The sequence below is a fragment of the Dioscorea cayenensis genome, chromosome 8, assembly GCF_009730915.1.
Source record: "Dioscorea cayenensis subsp. rotundata cultivar TDr96_F1 chromosome 8, TDr96_F1_v2_PseudoChromosome.rev07_lg8_w22 25.fasta, whole genome shotgun sequence".
Classification (NCBI taxonomy): Eukaryota; Viridiplantae; Streptophyta; class Magnoliopsida; order Dioscoreales; family Dioscoreaceae; genus Dioscorea; species Dioscorea cayenensis.
In genome coordinates, this window is record NC_052478.1 from 11,812,576 (window position 1) to 11,835,821 (window position 23,246).

Here is a 23,246-nt window from a genome sequence, read left to right on the forward strand (position 1 = left end):
CCTGGCACTCTAGAGGGGAGCATCGGTCACGACCTTACAGCAGACCCCCGGCTCCACCATCTGGTTCTGGCAGAAAAGGTTCTTGGGTATTTACATCTTTCATTATTGTTTTAAAGTCAACAGATTAGATCATAGTCACAAATGAACGCAAGCACATTTCAGTCTACAATTCCTGAGTTATATATAGACTGTTAATAACTGTGTTGATTGTGGATAAATGCTACAGCTGACTTCTGCAGGAAGGATACCCCGGTCAGAAAGTAGGTGCTGGATACTTTTCTAGATCTCTGAGCATGCACATAAGCACACCAAATGACCAGGCTTAATTCTCAAGCCATCAAAGATGAGATCTCTTCGAAAGACTAGCTATATCTTCTTTGATGTATATGATCTTGTTACTTTGTAATGCAAGTAATTTAATTTATCAACACTGCCTGGGAGAAATATCAAATGTAAAGGCCTCGTGCTAAAAACATGAAATTTGCTACCTGTTGGAGAAACAAACCAAGTAATTCTAAGCTTTGACCAATAGTCTTGTGTTTCAGTCAAGTTCGTATTATATGCTTTAGCTATCAGCCGAGCACTTTCCCCAATAAAACCAAAGACTAAAAACATTTGACAAGTTTTTGGCAAGCATCACGCAAGTAATATAACCAGTGATCTGGTAGAGAACAGTATGCAAATATCATGGCCCTCACTAGGAACCACCACTGTGATGGACATGGTGAACAAGTTTAACAATTATCCAAATGGGTTATGTTCTTCCAACAAAACAAATTAATTGTTCAGACTTCAAACACAGTCTAGTTCCCACAGCTGATTTTCTGTATTTCATGGGTTGGGATTTTACATGCAGATAAACTGAATAAGCATCATTCTGAATGTCCGCTAAGGCAAAGGCAATGAAGGTGGTCAAGCATAAAATGACTTGTTCCTTTTTTCTAATCATCATCCATGTCTTCCAAGGCTGCTTTGGCAGCTGCCTTAGCTTCCTCCAGCAGATCATCTGGGACCTACATGTGCTCCACAAAGAAAATAGATGATAATTAGAGCCATCATACATCACTAAATAAAACATGAGCTATAATTTTGTTTTATCTTTAAAATCATTTCAGACAAGATTACTTCGTCAAAGATCAAGTCATATGTTACATATTCAAAAATACAAGGTAGGGCTGAAGTTATAAATATTATCAATGGACACCAAACACACCAAATTAGTCCCAGAATTTTAACAAAAATGGTCAATCAACCACCAGGATTTTAACAATAGAGGCAAGCAACAATGACAACAAGAATGACCAAAACAAAAAAACAGCCAATACATAACGTATCCTCTAATGTCCTTCAAGAAAATTTCCCACAGTAATTCATCTCAACTTTATGTAGTGATAAATGTAAATCCAAATCATTAAATTGAGATGGTTCCAAATACAGTAACTTACCTCATAGCAGTGTTCAATTAGTATTTTAGTCCAATTACCATAGTTACACTATCTAAAAAATGAATAAATAAGCAAACCACTTGAGTTACCGTGATTAATCTCGCAGACCAATTTATGGTAGTTCAATCTATGGTAGCGGGATGTCTAAAACAAGAGGCAATTACAATTTTGTTACTGATTGGGATGGATGAATCAAAATCAATGGCGCTATCTGTCCAAACACTGTCCATCTTTCTATTTAGTTATCAACTCTCATTCATTAAAGGGTAAATGACTCAATCCACTCTTTTCCAATTCCTTTCTAATCCTACCTTTGGAAAGCTTCCCCATGAGTCCCAATTAATATCCTATTCCCATTGTACCTTTTTTATTTTTCTTCAGAACTTCTTCACATTCAGAAATATCAGCAAACATGCTGGAAAGCTGGCTGACACCCTAACAACAGGCGAGCTAGTTGTGCACAACTGGAACTCGCCAGTTAGCACAGAGTGGGCTCAGACACAAGCAAGCTTGTCAGCAAGCACAGTGTGAGCTCACACACCAGCAAGCTCTGGGCAAGCCCAAGCTTGTCAATGTGCTCTGTGAAACTCATCTGTAGTGCCAACTCATGCCGCAGCAAGCTCAACCACTACGAAGGATATAGGGCAAGGGTAAATATGTAATTTCAAAAAATTTTGATAAGAACTATTTTGGATTTTGTACCTCTATCAGATTTAAAAGTAATTTTTTTAAAATTCAAGAATTTATAGGGGATTTTGAAAAGTGCCGGAATGTTTGTGATGCAGCACGAAGCAAAGACAACATACTCTCACACGAAGTTACGTATCAACACAGTTCTAATCAAAGAACTCACACCTACACCCACACACAACTGAGTAAAATAAAAGCCTAAGGCTGAAAAAAATCAATAGATTTATAGATTATTCATCGATAACAAACCCTAAAATCAAAGTATTTATATTGATAGTAACTATAACTGGAAAAATTATATAATAATAAATAAAATAAATAAACTTTAAAATTTCAAATTTAAGGCCTTAAAAGCTTCTATCTCCCACATATATGTCATGCATCATCATTCTCGACCTCGAGTGATGATTAGAATAAGCCAGTAGTTTAAGACCAACAAGTCCATGTTATCATTTGTGCTTGTTAGGTCTCAATATTTCAGCAATCTTTACTAGAGTGGCATGTTCCTCCTTGACATTTGCACTATAAGCTATCCAATTCGCAACTTAGCACCAGCCTTCGAAAGGTGGTTGTGCTCATCACTCACAATGAAGCTTGTCAACTTTATTTAAAGCTTTTAACTTTGGGCAATTGTAAGGAACTTTTTGTAAGACACTGATAGATCAAATCTTCGGAGCTGAAGCTTGGGCTTAAGAACTCAACAGTGGTATAGAGGGACATTTTCTGAGCTAGAACCCTACCTGGGATGATGGCTTGAGAACTTAAATACCCATCTTCAAAAGCCTCAGCAAAAGCCTTTTTCATAATGATTTCTTGAAGATATGTCAAGATTGATATTTTCTATTTCACAGATTCCTCATGGAACTCAAAGAAATCCTAAAGAAATCCTTCTTTTGTTCTTGTTCTCCTCATTGGCACTCTCCTAATCAGCCTCTCCACCCCTTTTCTCAACATACACCCCCTAGCTTCTTTCATCTTCTATTTCCTTCTCATACTCGACACAACTTCTATAGTTTATGTTTCTTATCCTTACGCAAATCTTTTCTATATTCATCAGCTTGAACAAATTCAATCTCCTCAGTGTCCTCGTCCTTCTCATCATCTTGTCCTTCTCATAAGCATTAACATTGAGCACCTCGGCCTTAACAACCTTTCTAAGCACAAGCACACTACTTTAAGATGCCTGATAAATTCCCATCTCTAAAACATCCTTGGGCTCAATTGCCTTGTCAGTTATAAAATCACGGCTACTAGATACTTGTTCATTTCCACTCCCCACAATGACATCCTTAAAACTTTGGTGGCTTAAATATATATTACTCATAATTAGGAGGTAAAAATTACCTCTCAATAATTGCTGCATCTTCCACAGAATTAATAGGATTTTTACCTAGTCGCTTTATAGTCTCTTTTAATCTATCCCACCATACAAAAGCCGCACCTTTCAATCTATAGGCAACCAATTTGACCTTTTCCTCCTCAATGATCTCCATGCATTCAAAAATTGATTTACTTCAATTATCAATAAAAAATTCCTTTAAATAACATTACCACTAAAAGTAAGAATATTCGCTTTTGGTTTAAATTTATCGTTTGACGAATTATTGATGCTAAAACAACTCCATGTAAGTTGTTCGGGCATGACCATAGTCGCAGGTTGTATAGGGGCAACTCCTTCGACACGAGCCCTAGTGTTATTATCAACCCTATTGGCACCCACCAATTAAGTCCATCTATTCACAAGATGTTCTAGGCTTTGCTCAAGTCAGCCCAAACAAATCTCCATCATTTGTTGTGCTACCCAAAGAGCATTCATCCCTTGACCTCTATCAACAGGATAATTGCCTCCAGCCTCATTAGTAGCCATCAAGACTAAGCAAATCCTAGCTCTGATCCCAACTGGCACAACACAAAGCGAAAAAAAAAATATTCTCACATGAAGAAGTATCCAAATACAATTCAAATCCAAGAGCCAACACTCACAATAAAGTAAAAGGAATTAACAAATTGATAGATTATTTATTGATTCCAAACCCTAAAAATAAAGTATCGATATACATCTAAAATAAATAAAGCTGGAAAAATTATAATGTTGGATAAAATAAATAAGGTAGAATACCTTATTTAGTCTCTCTAATATAGTCAATTTGTCCCTTGGGTCCCTCGAATATAATTTGTCCCTAAGAGGTCCTCTATTTTAACATTTTGTGAAATGTAAGTCCCTCCCTCTCATACAATTTGTCCCTAAAAGATCCCTAGAGGGACTTACATTTCTCAAATGTTAAAATAGAAGGACTTCCTAAGGACAAATTATATTAAAGGAATCAAAGGGGCAGATTGACTATATTAGAGAGACTAAATAGGTTATTCTACCAATAAATAAACATTGAAGAGTCAAATTTAAATCCTTGAAAATTTCTATCTTCCACGAATACATCATGCTTCATTAGTTTGGCCACATAGCACTTTGGCAAAGACCTCAACATCTTTAACACTCTAAAATTCATGCTCCATCTTTTTCATTCTCTACCATTGCTATTAGTCTTATACATAGTTGATAGAATTGGCTGATTCAGTTCAACTCAACCTCAGGTTGAATCGGTCACCCTTTGATTAGGTGTGAATCGTCTGATTCATAAATGATTTGATTCAATTCCACGATTCACATCAATTAGAAAATACACTAACTTTAGGCTCTTTTTGTGTTAACCTTCCAAAATTTTACAAAATAAAAACCTTAACTAATTTATCATCTAAAAGCCAAAGCACAAACCCCGTCACATTAAAAAAACCCTAAAACCATCGATGCTTTTTCCTTCAAAAGAAGGAACCAATCATTTCCTCCCTTTATCCAGCCTTCAAGACAAAAAGAGAGAACACTGGCTCCCTCCATCCGATTCCTTTTCCTCCAACAATGGCTGACATGACTCTTTCCTCCAACAATAGTAGCAAGCGCACTCCTAGTCGCACTACCAACAAGTTTCCCTTACTTCCTCAAACTTACATGGAGTAAAAGTTACTTTCCATACTCCCTCCTTCACCCAACATCCAACCACTCCATCAGTGCTCTTTGGCAGCTATTTCTTCCTTAGCAAATGCGTTTCCTTCCTCCCACAACACAAGCAGATCGCCCTCCCCTCCAAGGGCAATAGCCGATTGTCTTCCCCCACTAAGCAAAACCCATAGGTTGTTATCTTCCTTGAATAGCGGCAGCAAGGTTGCCCTCTTCACTTTGGAGGCGCCAATGATTTGTCTAGTGTTCAATAGCCTATTGACTACTAAAATAGTATTTGTTAGAGTTATGTTATAGTTTATATTTGGTTAATGGGCCATATTGGGCCCATACCACAAAACCCTAGTATTTCTCTATATATATCCTTGTACTCCTTTACTAATGACATATACAAATTATTTCTCCTATTCTCACATGGTACCAGAGCTCTAGGTTAAACCCTAGCCGCCGCCACTCCAAACCCTAGTCTTCCACCCACCGCGCCACCTCTGCCCACCACCGGCTGTTCATCTCTTGCCGTTCTCGTTGGTCTATGGGCACTGGTGATGTTCCTCGACCTCACCGGTGATGCCCCTCGTCTTATTCTTGAAAGGATTTGTCTTTTTCAGTCGTCATGTCTTCGTTTCATGATTCTTTAGTTAAGAATCTCCATTGTACCCTCAAAAAGTTGGATGGAAGGAACTATGTTTTTAGGCGCGAGTTTTTGAGCGAGTTCCTTATGGCTCGTAAGAAATCGTCGTACCTCACGGCGAGATCCGCCCGGACTCGAAAAGGATGCCAAGTATCTCTGATTGGCTTCTCGAGGATCTTTCTGCAATGCGCTCATGGTTGACCGGTAGTATGGAGCCGGATATTGCCGAAGTGTGGTGATGTTGACTCTCGCAAAGGCAATTTGGGAGATGTGCGATTGACATATGGAAATGAAAATATCTCTCGTGTTTTTGAGTTGTATGAGCTAGCTGTTTCTGACCCAGTCAAGGAGATCATACCGCCCTCGGTTCTTCACTCACATCCGTAGCTTTGTTGGATGAGCTGGATATTTACCAGCCATTAGTTCTTGATCTGGCCACCCTTCATCGTTACCGAAATGAAGTTGAGTCATCGCATATCTTTCCGGGCTCCCCCTTGAGATGCAAAACCAGGTGAAGGGCTCTATTCTGAGTTCTGAGATAATGCCTAACCTTGTTGTTTATGCTAGCGTGCTTCGCCTGTCTTCTACATCCACATCTCCGTCGCCCGTTGTGTCCTCTGATCAGTCCGATTTGCTAGCTTCTCGTGGGCGTGGTGGTAAAGGCTCCTCCGTGGTGGTCGAGGAGGCGGCGTGGTGATTCTCGGAATAGGTTTGTGTACCTTCCGTCGACGGCCCGAGCCACACCGAGGATCGTTGTTGGGATAAGCATGAGTCAGCCCAGCGGTGGCCAATGCTAGTGCAGAGGGTGGTCGATCCGTCGCCCCACTTCTAGTGCTTGAACAGTTTGTCGCTATCTCTCGGTCGACTTTGCACGGTTCCAGGCCTACATGAGCACGGCGTCTCACACCATAGTCTATTCTTCTGTTTCCTCAGGTAATGCCTTTCTTGCTTCCAGGGACAGTTCCTGGATTATTGAATCTGGGGCCTCTTCTCACATGACAGGTACAAAACCCTTTTTCCAAAATCTTTCTCCATCTATTTTTCATTATGTGGCAATTCGTGGAGTGGACGATCGTGCTTAGTGTCCCGGGAGAGGGAGTTGTCGAGCTTCCTCAGCTTAGACTAAATGATGTTCTTTATGTACACGAATTTTTACGTCAACTTGCTATCTGTTTACTGCGATCACCAAACATTTGAATTGTAGTGTAACATTTTTCCCTTTTCACTGTATTTTTCAGGATCTGCAGACAGGGAAGAGGATTGGTTTGGGGCGTAATCGTGGTGACGGCGTATATACGTTAGTTATTACCGCACCCAACGTGGATACCGGTTGTTTCACTTAATACCGAGTTGTTTCACTTATCCCCTCGTGTTTTCTGTTGTGTTGGTTTTGTTCAGGATTTAACTCCTACTTTGGACAAGTTGCGCCCGCGTGCGCTTAAATGTGTTTTTGTTGGTTATTACCGCACCCAACGTGGATACCGGTTGTTTCATCCGACTAGTCGGAAGTATTGTGTCTATGGATGTCACGTTTTTTTAGTCTCAATCATTTTTCTCTGATTCAGTTTCTCACGATATGTTAACTACGTCATCTGATATTGTTCTCCCCATCCCTGTCTCGGTCCCTCCGCCTGTGCCTATGCCTAGTGTGACGCCTCATCCATTAGATACAGATGTTGGTCGTTTTGGACAGGTTTATCATCGAAGCCAATGTGTACCACCACCAACTCCGCCCCCTCCGGTCTCTCCCCGGACCATGCAGATCCGTCTCTTGATCTTCCCATTGCCTTTCGCAAAGGTATTCGTTCTTGTACTAAACATCCCATCTCCCTTTTTGTTTCTTATGATAATCTTCACCCGTCCTTCCGCACATTTGCTCTTTCCTTGTCTGCTGAGTCAATTCCCAGGAACTACCAGGATGCGCGTTTGCTTCCACAATGGCAAACGGTAATGGATGAGGAAATGGAAGCCTTGAGATCTCGTGGTACATGGGCACTTGTGCCTCGCCCTGCTGATGCCAGCGTCGTCACTTGCCGATGGGTCTTCTGCTCGAAAGCACAAGCCGGATGGTGCGATTGATCGCTACTGAAAGCCCTGAGTTAGTGGCCCGTGGTTTTTACTTAGACTTATGGTGTTGATTATCTTTGAGACTTTCTCACCAGTTGCTCGTCTGAATTCCATTCGCATTCTACTGTCGGTAGCTATGCATCGATCATGGACACTCTGTCAACTTGATGTGAAAAATGCCTTTCTCTATGGAGACTTAGTTGAGACAGTGTTTATGGAGCAACCTTCGGGGTATGTTGCTCAGGTGGAGAATCTAGTCCGCCACTCAAGAAAAGCGATCTATGAGTGCGAAACAAAGTCCTCGTGCATGGTTTGACAAATTTAGTGTAATTGCGGTTGCGGATGGTTTTCGCGGTGTAATGTGGATCGTTCGTGTTCTATAAGAACACTTCATCGAGTTGTGTTGTACTTGCGGTATATGTCGATGACATCTTGTTGACTGGTAGTGATCGCCAGGGAATTCAGAGAAGTAAGGAGCATTTAATGAAGTATTTCGATTACACGAGACATGGGGACGACCCGGATACTTCCTTGGTATTGAGTTTGCGTATGCGAAAGGAAAGATGACGCTCTCACTGCGAGTATGTGTTGGACTTACTTGAGGAGGCCGGTTTATTGGGTCTGTAAACCGGAGAATACACCTATTGACGATCGCCACCCTTTTGGGAGACATCTTCCCCATTTCTCAAAAGATCTTGGTCAATCACAGACGTTTGATTGGCAAGCTCATTTATCTAAGCGTACTCGTCACGATATATGTTACGCGAGTTGGACTCCTGAGTCAGTTTATGCATGAGCCACGAGAAGTTCACTGGCAGGATGCTCTGAGGGTTCTTGCATATGTTAAAGGAGATCTCGGTAAAGGTCTTCTCTACAAGAATCATGGTCACCTAGACGTTGCAGCATATTCTGACTCGGGTTATCTCGGTGATAGAGGAGACGAAAGTCTACGTCGGGCTTCATGACGTATGTCGGTGGAAACTTGGTTACTGGTGAAGCAAGAAAGCGAATGTGGTTTTCGAGATCAAATGCGAAAGCAAAAGTGCAGATCGATGGCACGAGCGACTTGTGAGATGGTTTGGGTGCAATCTTTTCTATCTGAGTTGGGATTCCCTATCACAATACCTATGCAGATGTTGTGTGATAACCAGGCCGCCATCTTCATTGCAAATAATCCAACATTCCATGAGCGTACCAAGCATGTGGAGGTTGATTGTCACTATGTTCGTGATATGAGTGCTCGAAGGAGTCATCTCTACGCCGTATACCCAGTCGAGCAACTAGCGGATATCTTCACCAAAGGTTTAAATGTTAAAGTCTTTAGTAATCTATGTAATAAGCTGGGCATGCTCGATATATTTGCTCCAGCTTGAGGCGGAGTGTTAGAGTTATGTTATAGTTTATATTTGGTTAATGGGCCATATTGGGCCCATACCACAAAACCCTAGTATTTCTCTATATATATCCTTGTACTCCTTTACTAATGACATATACAAATTATTTCTCCTATTCTCACAGTATTATTGTGTTTGTCCAAGTTTTGGGATTGCTCCTAAAGTTATGAACAAAAAGGCTGATATTATTACATGGGAACATTTTAACAAGATTGGTGAGAGTAAGATGAATTGGAATGCAAGTATTGTCAAAATAAATATTGGGGTGGTGTGCTTCGAATGAAACATCATCTTGCCACGTTACAAGGTGAAGTTGTTGCTTGTAATGATGTTCCCCCACAATTAGAGAGTTATTTCAACAGATTTTGGATGAAAATAAAAGAAAAGAAAATGATAGTAATTATTGTATTATGGAAATGGAAAGTTCGAGTGACAAATCAAAGAAGGGCAAGGGAGGAAGTCTTCTCTTTAAAAGTAGGAATACACAACAACGAATTTTGAATGAAATAGTCAAGCTGAGGGAACCAGTCAAACAAGATATATGCAAATTTTTGTATGGTAATGCTTTACCATTTAATTTAGTTAAGTGTCATTATTCATTCAAATGTTGAATTTGGTTGGTAAGTATAGGTCAGGATTAAAACCACCTAGTAATCATGAGGCTTGAGTTTCTTATTTAAAAAAAGAAATTGAAGCAGTTGAAGCAAATTTGGAAAAGTTTTGAACTGAGTAGGAAAAAACGGTGTGCACATTAATGTAAGGCTGGATGGATAAATGGTAAAGGTTGAACACTAATTTTCTTGTTTACAACCTAAGAGGTACTATCACTTGATACTTTGATATTACAAAAGAAGCACAAAAATTATTTGAATTGTTAGATTCAATGATTGAGGATATAGGAGAAAAAAACATGGTTTAGTGGTAGCAAACATTGCTTTAATGTATGTTACAGCCAATCGCATGTTGGAGGATAAGAGAAAATGCTTATTTTGGTATATTCTTGTGATACACATTGCTTGGACTTGATTCTCTCTGACATTGGTGAAATCGCCATATTTCGTAACACAATAGCTAAAGCAAAAATCATTGTCTTCACCTGTAGCCATTTTTGGTTTTTAACCTATTCAGGAAGTATTCAAAAGGTGGAGAGCTAGCAAAGCCAGCCGTGACAAGATTTGCAACGGTTTTTATTACGTTACAATCATTGTTAAGTAAGAAGATTGCACTTCGATAAATCTTTACATCGAAAGCTTGGGTGAAAAGCCCAATTTCAAAAGAGGAGGATGCGAATGTTGCGGAGGAAATTGTATCACGTGATAAACGATTTTGTAATAGTGTAAAATTTTGCCTCTTTGCACTATCTCCTCTTGTGGAAGTACTGAAGTTGGTTGATGGAGATGGAAAACCTGCCACAGGCCATATTTATGAAGCTATGGCCAGGGCCAAAGAACAAAGAGCTGGAAACTATCGATACTAAGTGGAATTTACAACTTCATAGACCATTTACATGCGGCAGACCACTATTTGAATCCTAAGTCATGTAGTTTCACAACTAGATTTTATAATTTTAATTGAAGTTAAGCTAATACTCATTTAAGTCATTTCTTTCATAGGTTTCACTTTGACGCAAGTTTCAATCCAAATGACCAAGTAAAATTAGATTTATATATAACCATTGAGAGGATGTATCCAAATGTGTAGATAAGAGTAAAGATCAATGCTCGACTTGAGAAGTTCAAAAAAATTGAGGACATGTTTGCAATGAGCATTGTGGTAGCAATAAGAGATAAGAAACAACTTGGTAATTCTGTGAAATTATTCACAAGTTCATAAAGATAGTCAATTAAAAAGAGAAGTTTCTACTTGCCACCTTACTTTCTTAAAATACCACAACCAGCTTATTTAATTTTATTTTACTTACCACATTAGGAACAATTTTAAATGTTTTAACTTGGATGAAAATATATGTAAATGACATTGTTTACTCCTTTATTTAGAAAAACTCCTATTATGATACAATCATTAAATGATGTATATATGAAGTCAGAGTATGCTCCATCTTAATTTAAAAAATCCATTTTTTTATTAAAACCCAATAATGTATCCCTCTACTTCAACAAAAAAAAATATTCATGTTTTCTTCATCAAAACTAAGTATAAATTTTACATCTGATGACATAAATTATCTAATAGATTTTATATAAACAAAGGGATAACAAAAATCATTTACATATGCTCTAATGATGTGGGACACCGATCCATCAAGTCCATCAAGAAGCTTACCAAATCAACTCATAAGTCAAGCCAAGTCAATGATTAAGTGTTGTAGTTCTCTACTTTTGCATAATCAGAAATGAGTTAATTGCTGATTTTGATTAGCAAGAACCGTTAAAAGCTGCCTAAGGTTTCCAAGAATAAGAGTTATTATTAATTTTAATTTCTCAAAGTATTAATTGAGGATGATTTCCAAATACTCTAGAACCTAGCAATAGCAGCAATTATGATCACACTTGACTTGGAGAGATGTTCCAAGTCTCTTAAGAAAACTTGTTTCTCACATTTGGAACGACTCTAGATTTTTCTAAGTCATACCAGCACTTTTAAAGAAACTCTTATTCAAGTTCTTGATTTGTGGGTTCAAGTCAATTCGTCTTGTTGAACGTTATCCACACCCTAGCGTCCTTGCAAACGAAATCACAACCCACCGGCGCTTGTTCGGCATTAGGTGCTATTAAAGCCCAATCTTGAGATGGTTAGGCAAGAACCCAAGAATGGAGACCGTCTCGCAAGAGTAAAGCAATGTGTAAAAGACATGGCTACAATTACAAATATGGAGGCGATCATGGATCAACTTCAAAGGTCACAGACTAACACTGCAGTGCCATAAGCCCCAAGAAGAAAATCCATGTTGTTGGGAAAAAAATGAATTAATGTCAAGAGAATCATGAATTTTTAGTTCATGGTTTAGATGAAGAATTTGAAGCTGAAGTCAGGCTGCACACAAGGAATGTAGTCCAGCAAACCAAATCTGTTAGGATGGAGGTTAGCCTTCCCACTTTCAATGGCGTCATTGACATTGAAGAATTTCTTCATTAGATCTATGAAATGGGGAGTTTATTTGATATCACGCACATGGAGCAAGAATATAAAATGGAAATGGTGGCATACAAGTTTAGTGGTGATGCGGTGGCAGAGTGACAATCACATCAAGGGCAATTGAGGTCAAGAAGACAGCCCCTTACTCAACGTTGGAATCAAATGGAAGCACTACTGCAGAAGGTCATTTCCGATCTTTTGATCATGAGCAAGCCCTTTTCCAACAATTTCAAAACTGCCTCCAAAGGGTCCAAACCATCTCTTACAAGGAATAATTTTGTGACTGCAAGCTTGATGTAATTTGAATGAGACAGAAGATCAACAAGTTGCACACTACGTGAATGGGCTGCATGGCTGCATACAAGATCAAATGGCAATGCAGAGCAAGTGGTCAGTTGATCAACCACAAAACTTGGCACTTAGGGCTAAGGATATTGAAGACAAGGAAAGTCCCTAAAAGTCCACAATACCAGCTATCCTGATCCAATAACAAAGCAACTTCAAGTCGGGCAGAGATCAAATTTGAAGACTCACGTGGGATAAGGGTTGAATCAAAGAGGTCAGATTTGAAGGGTAAAGAAAAGCAAGAACCAGCAAAAGGGCTTCGATGGTACAAGTGTAATGAGTTATTAGGACACAAATCCAATGATTGTCCTCAACACAAATTTGCAAATGTCACCCAACATGAGTATGACAGAGATGATGCAAAGAAATAGCTGAACTGGAAGAAGATTTAAAAGTGCCTACAAAAGATGGGGAGGTGGTTGTGTGTCGTTAGGAGGCACTTGTACACTCCAACACAACCAGGAGAAACACAATGCAAGAAGATCTTCGAGGGCACATGTTCAATATATAACAAAGTGTGATAGCTTGTGATTAATAGTTGTAGTTGTGAGAACTTGCTATCGCAAAACTTAGTAGATCTTAAGCTCAAAACACAGCCACATCCAACTTCTTATAGCATTGGTTGGATCAAGAAGGAGCCAAATGTGTACATTACTCAACAATGCCAATTACCTTTGTCTTTAGGGAAAACTTACAAGGCTGGGAATCTTTGTGATGTTGTTGAGATGGACACTAGTCATGTATTACTAGGCATATGACATTGATGGAAGCATAAAGGTTGGGATAACACCTATTCTTTTAATTAGGATAACAAGCAAATAGTTGTTCCAACTCAACAAGAACGGGAGGATGCCAAAAGATAGGGAGAAAGCTCTGCTATCCATGTTTCTTAACGGAAGATGAATTTATAGAGGACTTAAAAGAAGCAAAAACTTGTATTATCCTAGTCATAAAAGGAGATGAGCAACCTATACAAGCCACCTCTCCAGAAGTTCAAGGATTATCAGCCGAGTTTGAAAATATTACGCATTTGCCTCCTATGTGAGGCATTACAAATTGCATTGATCTTCAACCTAGAGCTCGCATGCCTAGTCTGCCCCATTACAAAATGAGTCCACAATAATATTAGATCTTACGGTAAAAAGTAGAGAAGCTGCTACAGAAAGGGCACATTCAAGAAAGCTACAATTTTTGTGTCATACCAACCTTCTTTGCTCCAAAGAAACGTGGACAGTCGCGCGCCATCAACAAAATCACCATCAACTATTGATTTCCAATTCCAGGACTTGATGATTATCCTAACCAATTAAGTGGCACAAAGGTGTTCACCATGATAGATTTGCATAGTGGATATCACCAAATTAAAATTCAAAAGAGAGAGACCCACGTTTAAAACAAAGGATGGCCTATATGAATGGCTAGTCATGCCATTCAGATTATCCAATGCTTTAAGTACCTTGATGTGTCTTCTGACTCAGGTGATGTTAAGAAAGAATGAGTCATATATAAACCTAAAGAAATGTGTTTTTCTAACAAACAACTTAGTGTTCTTGGGATTCGTTGCAAGTAGTAAAGGAACCCAAGTGGGTGAAGAAAAGATGAAAGCTATTAGAGAATGGCCAATAGCTAAACTAGAACCAATGTAAGAACCTTCCATGGCCTAGCAGCTTTCTACTGCAGGTTCATAAAGGATTTTAACACCACTGTGGCACTGATCACAAATGGCTTGAAGAAGGCAAATTTCAATAGAACAAAGTTACCAAGTGAAGCTTGCATATAAACAAGAAGAAATTATCTACCGCATCAGTTCTCTATTTTCAAGACTTCACAAAAACATTCAAACTTGAGTGTGATGCAAATGGAGTTGGCATAGAAGCTGTACTTTCTCAAGAAAGAAGACCAGTTGCAAATTTTAGTTAAAAGCTAAGTGAAGCAAGACAGAAGTGGATAACTTATCAACAGGAACTCTATGTTGTGTATCGTGCTCTAAAGACTTCGGAGACCAGTCTTTTGCCTAAGAAATTCATTGTCTATTATGGTCACCAATATCTCAAGCACTTCCATGTGCATAAACATGCTGATAAGATGTTGTCAAAGTGGGCAGTCTATCTTCAGCAATTCAATTATTCTATTGTTCAAAAATCTGGAGATATTAACCAAGTTGTCGATGCTTTAAGTCGTCAGGCCACTCGTTATCATGACTACATAAGTTCTAGATTTTGAGCAACTCAAGGAGATATAGGAAGACGATGATGATGATGATGATTTTGGTGAGCGTTAGGCTAAGCACCTCATGAATCAGCCCTTGGGTGAGTATTTGATCCAAGATGGATATATGTTCAAGGGAAGCAGATTGTGTATTCCAAGGTGCTTGTTGTGTGGCAAGTCATTAAGAGAGATGCATTCCAACAATTTGAGTGGTCATGTGGATAGAAACAAGATAATTGTTAACTTCGAGGAACACTACCATCAACCTCAAATGATGAAGGATGCTGGAAATTTGTGCAAAGATGCCCGGTTTGTCAAAAGGTCAAGGGAGAGTACAGAACACAGGTCTCTAAATGCATTTATCTATCCCCAATTCATCATGAGAGAACTCATCAATGAATTTTGTGCTCAAATTACCAAGAACACAGAGGAAATGATGTTGTATTTGTGGTGGTTAATCATTTTTCCAAGACGCCTCACTTCATTCCGTGTCGCAAGACCACGGATGTTCATCATGTTGCCACATTATTCTTTAGAGATGTTTGTTTGCATGGTCAACCTCTTTCCATCACTTCAGATAAAGGCAACAAATTCTTGCAGTATTTTGGCTAACTTTGTGGAAGATGTTTAGGATTAACTTAAAGTGTTGTAGCATGATGCATCTCTAAACTGATGGCCAAACTGAAATGGTGAATCATCCTTTGGAAAATTTTATTCATATTTGTGGTGACAAGAAAGGTCGAGTGAGACTTTGCTTTAACACATGTTGAGTTTGCTTACAACCCAATAAACCGTTCTACCAGAAGCAGCCCATTCTCTGTTTGTGTATACAAAAGTTCTAAAGCATGTTGTGCATCTTGTTTAATTTCCTTCTAGTGTAGGTTCAAGTGCAGCAGCATTTCCTCTTATGGACAATTATTCCAAGGTTTTCAATGATGTGCAAGAAGCCTAAAGGCGCAAAATCACACCTACAAAGCAGTTGTTGACAAACATAGGAAGCTTAAGGTGTTTTAAGGAAAAGGGATCAAGTGACGGTCTATTTGCGGAAAAAGAAGCAACCATTGAGCTCATGGCAAGCTAAATCAAAAGCGCTATAGTCCATTTAAAGTGTTGCGAGGATCAACAACAATGCATACATGATAGATCTTCCGATGACAATTCATATTTGATATATCTTCCGACAAACATGGGCATTTGCAAAACGTTCAATGTTGCATATATTTCATATCACCACGAGGCTGCCTTGTGTGATCACTCGAGGGCGTGTTCTTCTCAAGTGAAAGAGAATGATGTGTGACACAAACCCATCAAGTCCATCAACAAGCCCACAAATAAACCATTAGTAAGTTATGCCAAGTCAAGGAACAGGTCCTGAAGTTCTCCACATTGCATAATCAAAGATAAGTTATTTGTTTTGATTATTTAGAACCGTTTTTTCCAAGAAAGAGTTATTGTTAATTTTCATTTTCAAAAGTATTAATTGTGGTTGATTTCCAACTACTTTACAATCTAGCACTAGCAATAATTATGTTCACACCTAAATAGAAGGCATTTCTTTTTAGGGCACCTCAAACAATTGTTAGTTCTTGATTTGACTGTTAAAAAGAAATGCTTTCTAATTCTAAAAAAATCATCTTTAAACCGTAAATAACACTTTACCAAACATTAGATAGTTAACCCTAAACTACAAAAGTCAAAAATTCAAACAAAGCATTAAGAGCTTGACAGTTACTGCCAAATAATGAACCATCCTGCATTTTGTACCCAATTAACTTCCATTTTCAACCTCCCAACTTCATGTACAACTCCACAAATGGGCACCTCAATATAAATTTGTAAAAAATGCAATCAAATGACCACATTCTACAAAAGTGCCCTTCCAAGCCACATTTGATAACAGCTCATGAACCTAAACAAAAATTCAGGATGCCAATCTGATGTCCTAGCTAGAATATCAGAAATTGAAGTGATGAAATTATTCTTCCCTTAAATAAAATAAAAAAGCAAACGTCAAAGAGATAGAGTGATATGATACATAATAGCTCTAAAAAATGTGAGGATTGTGTTGAAAGCTAAATCAATCTTGCAACAGGTAAGAAGTGAGAGAGGATCAACCATTCCTAAAAGACTTTAAAAAAAAAAGCAAAGAATTCAGATAGAACACCTCATTACCTCAACAAACTTAAGCCTGACACCTAAACTACTGCCATAACAACTATCTTAACAAGAGCCTTTGATGATGTACCCCCCAACTTTATTAAAAGTTAAAAAAAAATAGTATAGAACAAATTCATATTTCCAGAACAGATGTTTCATATGTTTCATAATTCATTGCCTAATGTATCAATCTAAAAGAAAATTCCTTGTTACAGTGTATCAGCGTCAATTGTAGAATCAAATCACAATTACTATGCAGATTATAAAAGCATTGTTAAGTATTAATTAAGGCAACATTTACCTTCTGATGTTGGCGGTTTGACTCTTCACAGACCCAACTCATTTCCAACTCAAAGGCTTTGTCCTTTGCCTCATCATGTACCCCATATATACTGCAAAACAAATGAGAAGTTGAAAAGTGATAAATAAAATATACAATGAATATACAATTAAGTAAACTATGGGGAAATTTTGAGGAATGAGTACTGTTTTAGGATGCCATAACAATAAATGTAGGGCAAAAACCAAGATTGAATTTATCTTCTCGAGGAAATAAACAATACATCAATAGCAATATAGGATATGTCATGCATCAAGGATGTGATAAAAGCACAAAATTGTTCACAAAATCAAGTATTGGGGAGGAAGGGGGGTAGGCGGATGGCGGATGGCAGGTGGTGGGTGCAGAGTCCACTTAAACACAATTTAAGTCATCTATCCATGTCAGAAAAATGATCTCCTAACCTCAAAGCATATTTAGGCATGATATTCTCTTAAATAGAATGTACTAGACAAACTAGGCAACCCTAGCAAATTCCAATAAAGGTTACAAAGGTAAGAAAAATATCAAAAGAAAACCATAAAGATCCTCACCTCAAACAAACCTTCACTGCCGGGATTCAAATGAAATTACACAAAAAATACATAAACAAATAAATAACCATTCTACATAAATGAGGAACTCTAGTGCATGATTGATCAATCTAAATAATAAGTGATTGATCAATCTAAATAATAAGTGAGCTTAAAAAATATATTCTGTGAAATAAGGTCATACTATTTTTAAAACATGGCTTACATTTTGGCAACTTCAATCACACCTTGCCTACACGTTAGTTCAGACAGTTTAAGCTTCTCAATTTCCCTGCACAGCGCAATTAAGAGAGATGAAGGCCTTTGCAGATGGGAACTTGTTAACATCGAGCCAAAATTCCACAACCAGAACTTTAAGATCTATTAAGACAAATCCATACAACACATACATATGTTTTTGTTTGTAATTTGCAAGGATGATAAAAACATAAAAAGTAAACTACTGCACTCTATAAAATATATTCCTTTAGACATTGTCAACAAAACAGAAACAAATGCATATGCGACCATGCTTGTAACCTTGGGATCCTCGGCCAAGGCAAAGATATGCTGCAGAAAATAATTATGATCTGATGCAGAAAGAACTTAAAAACAAATTTAAAACAAAAGGAACAATTGAAATCTAGCAACTTACGTTTTTGCTGCTTGCCTTCCCTTTCCAATTGCAGCCCCAAAATATCTCTGTTGAAATTTTTAGAAATAGATAGTGATTGCAAAGTCAAAAAAGCTCTAAAAACATAACAATTACTTTCTATTTTCCTAGACCTTCTGCATGAGCATAAGTGTGAAGGAGCACGCACACACACATACAAAAACAACTGAAAATTGATGATAAAAGTATCCAGCTTTCAAAGGCATGCATCCGGTACAAACTAACTAGATAGATATGAAGCATTGTCATTTACAATGTCAAGAAGGTAAAATTCACAGTTAACTCACATATGAAACCCCTGAGGGTTCAACCATGTACAGTTCAGGTCCATTCCAATCATAACCTCCAAGAATAACACCACAACCAAAAGGTCTGCAAACAACATTATTAGCTTAGGCAAGAAGTAAATCCAATATTTTTCATCTTAAGGATTTAAACTCAAACTAAAATGAACATGCCAACCTCAGCCACCAATAAAGTGTGCAAAGATGGACATAGCTGGCAACACGTTCTGCGAGCTCTTTCACAGGTATGGGCTCGCCATAAACCCTGTACATATTCCATTGAAATGAATGAAATAAGTCTTTTTTTAACTTTTCCCTTTTATACTGCATACTAATCACAGTAATATTACTAAATTAAGCTTTTCATGGCAGCTAAAGTATAAGTAAAAATGCTAACTTTTCATAACTAGTAGCTTCTGACTTTGCTCTTGTAACAATTTGCCTGCCATCCGCCGCTAAACCAGCAATAGCCTGGATATAGCAAATGAGAGCCACAAAGCATTAATTAAAATTTAGGACCAAAACAAAAATGAAAAAGCATCAACTTAAGAGAGTAAAAAGTTAAACGAAATACAAAGAGAACTAGCTACTTCAGATTACATATGTTTCTTCATTTAAAAGAGCAAAAACTCTACTTAGTCTACTATAAAATTTGATAAGGCATTCAAAGGATAGAACAAAACCATAATGTTCATGGCATTAAAATCGTCAGAAGAGACTAAGAAAAATAACAATCTAATATGCTTATCAAGCTATCCAATCAAATTGAAAGAGCAAATTTTGAAACTATATATATTTGAAAGGCAACCAATGTCCCAAACTGTTCCAAAAATCTAAACCTTGGGCTTACAAATCACGAAACTGTTTCATTTGGGGCCTTCAAGGTACAAGCCCTAATAGCAGAGGCATATATGTTTCCAACAAAACACTTAAATAGCTTGTCAATTTGTATTTGAGAAGTCTAATTTATACAATAGAATGATTATTTTTCTTTACTTAATCCCAAACTAAGACATTGTTTTCAGGATACCATATGACAGAAATGATTCATTGCATTTATATCCAGGTTAGGTGCAGCAGTCTATCAGCTCTAAATCATAGCAATCGACCATCCAGAGTAACATTATTTGAAAATGGTTATATTAATGGAAATGTATCTAGAAACCACGAAACCATGTTTTCAGAACACAGTGATGTATGCAGTCTCTAAGGTGTGGCAGCTTCTATTTCTATATTCAGAATCATCAAGATTGGAAATAAGCAAATTAGAAATGACATCTACGAACAAGATAAAATGTAAGGTGGCCAGTTACTTTATTATTGGAACACAGTCATCCATGTAACTTGTCCTATAATGTAGAGGATGTCGAACCAACCCAGTCCACAACCACTAGTAACAACTTAATTACCCATCATGATAGATCAAGGTATTGGCATCATTTTATGGCTTAATTCTTCAAATTAGAAACAAAAATCATTAGGCAGCCCCATCAGCAACCTTTAGAAGAACACTAAATTGTCAACCTTGAAAGAAAAAGATTCTCTTAACACTATAATACAGTCCATAACTTTGGTGCCTTCCCTTTCCAACTAAAAGAATTTGAGCAGAGTGGCAGTGAGTCATGTCATATTGATACTTGCACTAGCACTTCACACTGACCAACATCCTAAGAAATTCCACATGAAGAGTACTATGTATGCTTAGGTGATCACTGAAATTGGTGAAAAATCCAAAGCCTTTCATTGAGGCTATGCCTTAAATTAAAATACATTTAAAGAAAAGACGTAGGTACTTAGAGCTAATGACACATTAACAGGAATAGTGAAAGTCAGCATGCCCTCCAGAGAACATAGAATTATTTAGCAAGATTAAATGATGAAGGACAGCAGGCTTAAAAAAGTGGGTTTAGTTGAAGATAGGTTACTAGCATCACGCTAGCAAGATTTTAGGGATCACTACTTGGCATCACACCTAAAACTTGGTTTGTATCTCACAAAACCAGGAAATCAAGATAAATTCTCCAGAAAATGTTCCTTGCACCTCTTCTTTCACTAGTGCTTTATTTATGGATATGTAGTACATAAACTAAAAACCCAAGACTCATAAATTCTCACAAGAACCCAAGGGTTGCACATAGAAACCAACAAAATTAAATGCCCTAATAAATATTTAACACTTCTAAGGCAATTTATAAGACCTTTGACTTTGACAAGAAACTAAAAAGACACTGGACTAGAATAAAAAGAAAAAGCTTCGGTTTCTGATTTCTCTTTCTTTTAATAAGTCCTCAAAGGATGATTCTTTTTTGCATCATTACAAGAATGAAAACCAACTATTGGCGGTTGTTGCTATGCCATGGCGTGGCACCAAATTTAAATTACAACAAAGAAAATTGAGGTGTAACATATGGTTATATTGTTAAAGGCATCTTCAACACAAGCAATCCATAACATATGAAATGGACAAATATAATGCATGTATATTACTTAAGCTTGCCCTTACTAACAAAGAACAGTTCAGATCCAACATGGTTAGCCAGCCAGAATCTGAAAACAGGGCTTGCATCTGTCCAAAACAAAACTTAGTCCTACCTATTTCAACCATAAGCATCAGAGCAGAAAAGCACCAACCAACTTTAACCCTACTCTTCAGAATTTTAAAATTACCGAAAACATCTAGGAAAGCATTCAGTCCAAATAAACTCAAACAAAAAGTTGTTGACTGGATGACCAGGAATATAGACTCATTCAAACACTCAGCAGTACCCTCCAGGCAAAGGATAATGGAAGAAAACCCATTATTTACTGCTTATCTTTATTCTAATTCGTTAACATTACTCTTCTTCAACTATAATCACTCAGCAGTACCCTCCAACTCTTATGTCAGAAAAGAAACTTTGAACTCAAACTTTAATGCTTGCCTCTCAAAACATTTGACCAGAAAACTATTTTGGCTAAGAGTGTGGCATTAAGATAATTGCCCTCTAGCCCATACGAAGATGAACATATCTACCAAAAAAAGGCAACTCTAAGCATAAAAATTCAACAATGATTAACTCATAAAACAAAGTCACTTTCCATAACGCCACTCACTAAACTGTAAAAAATTGACAACAATGAAAACCTCATCAACACTGCAATGCCAAATAGCATCAATCACAACAAGTTACCATTCCAGAATGCCGATGAACAGCGTGGATCCTTCGATTCGACCCTGGCAACATCATCTTCGATGATATCAGCTTCTCCACACCCTAAAAATAAACCCGCAAATCACCATCATTTTCCAATCCTAATAAAAACGCTAACAATTATTAAAACAACCCCACAATAAAAATCAAAGAATCACTAGATAATCACCATAACAATTCCATCTTTGCATTTGATCCCAATAACGGTCCTGCCAGAACACCCAACACAAAGATCGAACAACACCAAATCAATATCAAGAAAATAGAATCCAAAAAGGAAACCCAAGATCTCGAATCCTGAACCACTGAAACAGCCAAAAAGAGGGCAGAGGTGAAAGAGAATCCTCATACCCGCTGTTGTCGACGGCCTTGGCGGCGTACTCGATCTGGAAAACCCGACCATCGGGGGAGAAGGTGGTGACGGAGAGATCGTAGCCCGTTCCGATGCTGCTCATTGCTGCCTCTTCGTCTTCGTCTTCCTCTTCGTGTTGGAAACGAGAGCGAGCGAGAGATCCACGAAGAAGGGTTTGGGTGTTGGGTTGTTTTAACACAAAGTTTCTTGGGTTTCAAGAATTCGGAAGAACAGAAAAAAATTCAAGCCGGTTGGGCCAAATCAGAGTATGGGCAAGACTGGAGGTGGGCACGGGCCGGCAACCCGGTTCGGCCCGGAACAGGCCCACCAAATCACTGACCTCGCGGGCCGGTTTATTGACCCGGAATCAGTCCGTACTGTAGATGAGCCGGTTACAGATTGGGGCAAGCCCAACCCATGACCCGGCGGGTTCAAACCCGGTTTGGAACCGGGTTAGACCCATCGGGCTGGGTCAAACCTGGTTCCAAACCCATGAGCTACAATCTTATTGGTTTTTTTTTAACTAAGTGCATGTTGGTCATGGGATTTGAACCCATGACCTTAAACTTAGTTAGCAAAAACTCAATCACTTGAGTTACAATTTATTTTAAATGTTTATTGGAAACAATTATATATAGATAGATGTAGGATATGGATCAAAATATTTTACATATATATTTAATTTATAAAAAATTAAGAGACCATATAATAAATTAAAAAATTATATAAATCAATCAGTAAAATATCAAAGTATCAAACAATAAATTTTCATAAATATTTTTTTCAAAAAATAATTATTTTCTTAATCGTCTTTTGGCTCATAAGCACTATGTCTCTACACATGCACA

General features: G+C 37.9%; 1 protein-coding gene across 1 annotated transcript; it reads right to left on the reverse strand.

Annotated features, from left to right (window-relative positions):
- Window positions 1-645: 645 nt before the first annotated feature.
- Window positions 646-22,624, reverse strand: LOC120267621 (proteasome subunit alpha type-3). Its single transcript, XM_039275294.1, has 10 exons — window positions 22,398-22,624; window positions 22,216-22,255; window positions 22,026-22,109; window positions 19,253-19,326; window positions 19,034-19,120; window positions 18,859-18,943; window positions 18,554-18,600; window positions 18,125-18,190; window positions 17,348-17,438; window positions 646-1,013 (listed from the first exon to the last, which is right to left on the reverse strand). Exons 1-10 carry the CDS (start codon window positions 22,499-22,501, stop codon window positions 942-944), a joined length of 750 nt encoding a protein of 249 aa, XP_039131228.1. The 5' UTR covers window positions 22,502-22,624; the 3' UTR covers window positions 646-941.
- Between the last annotated feature and the right edge of the window lie 622 nt (window positions 22,625-23,246).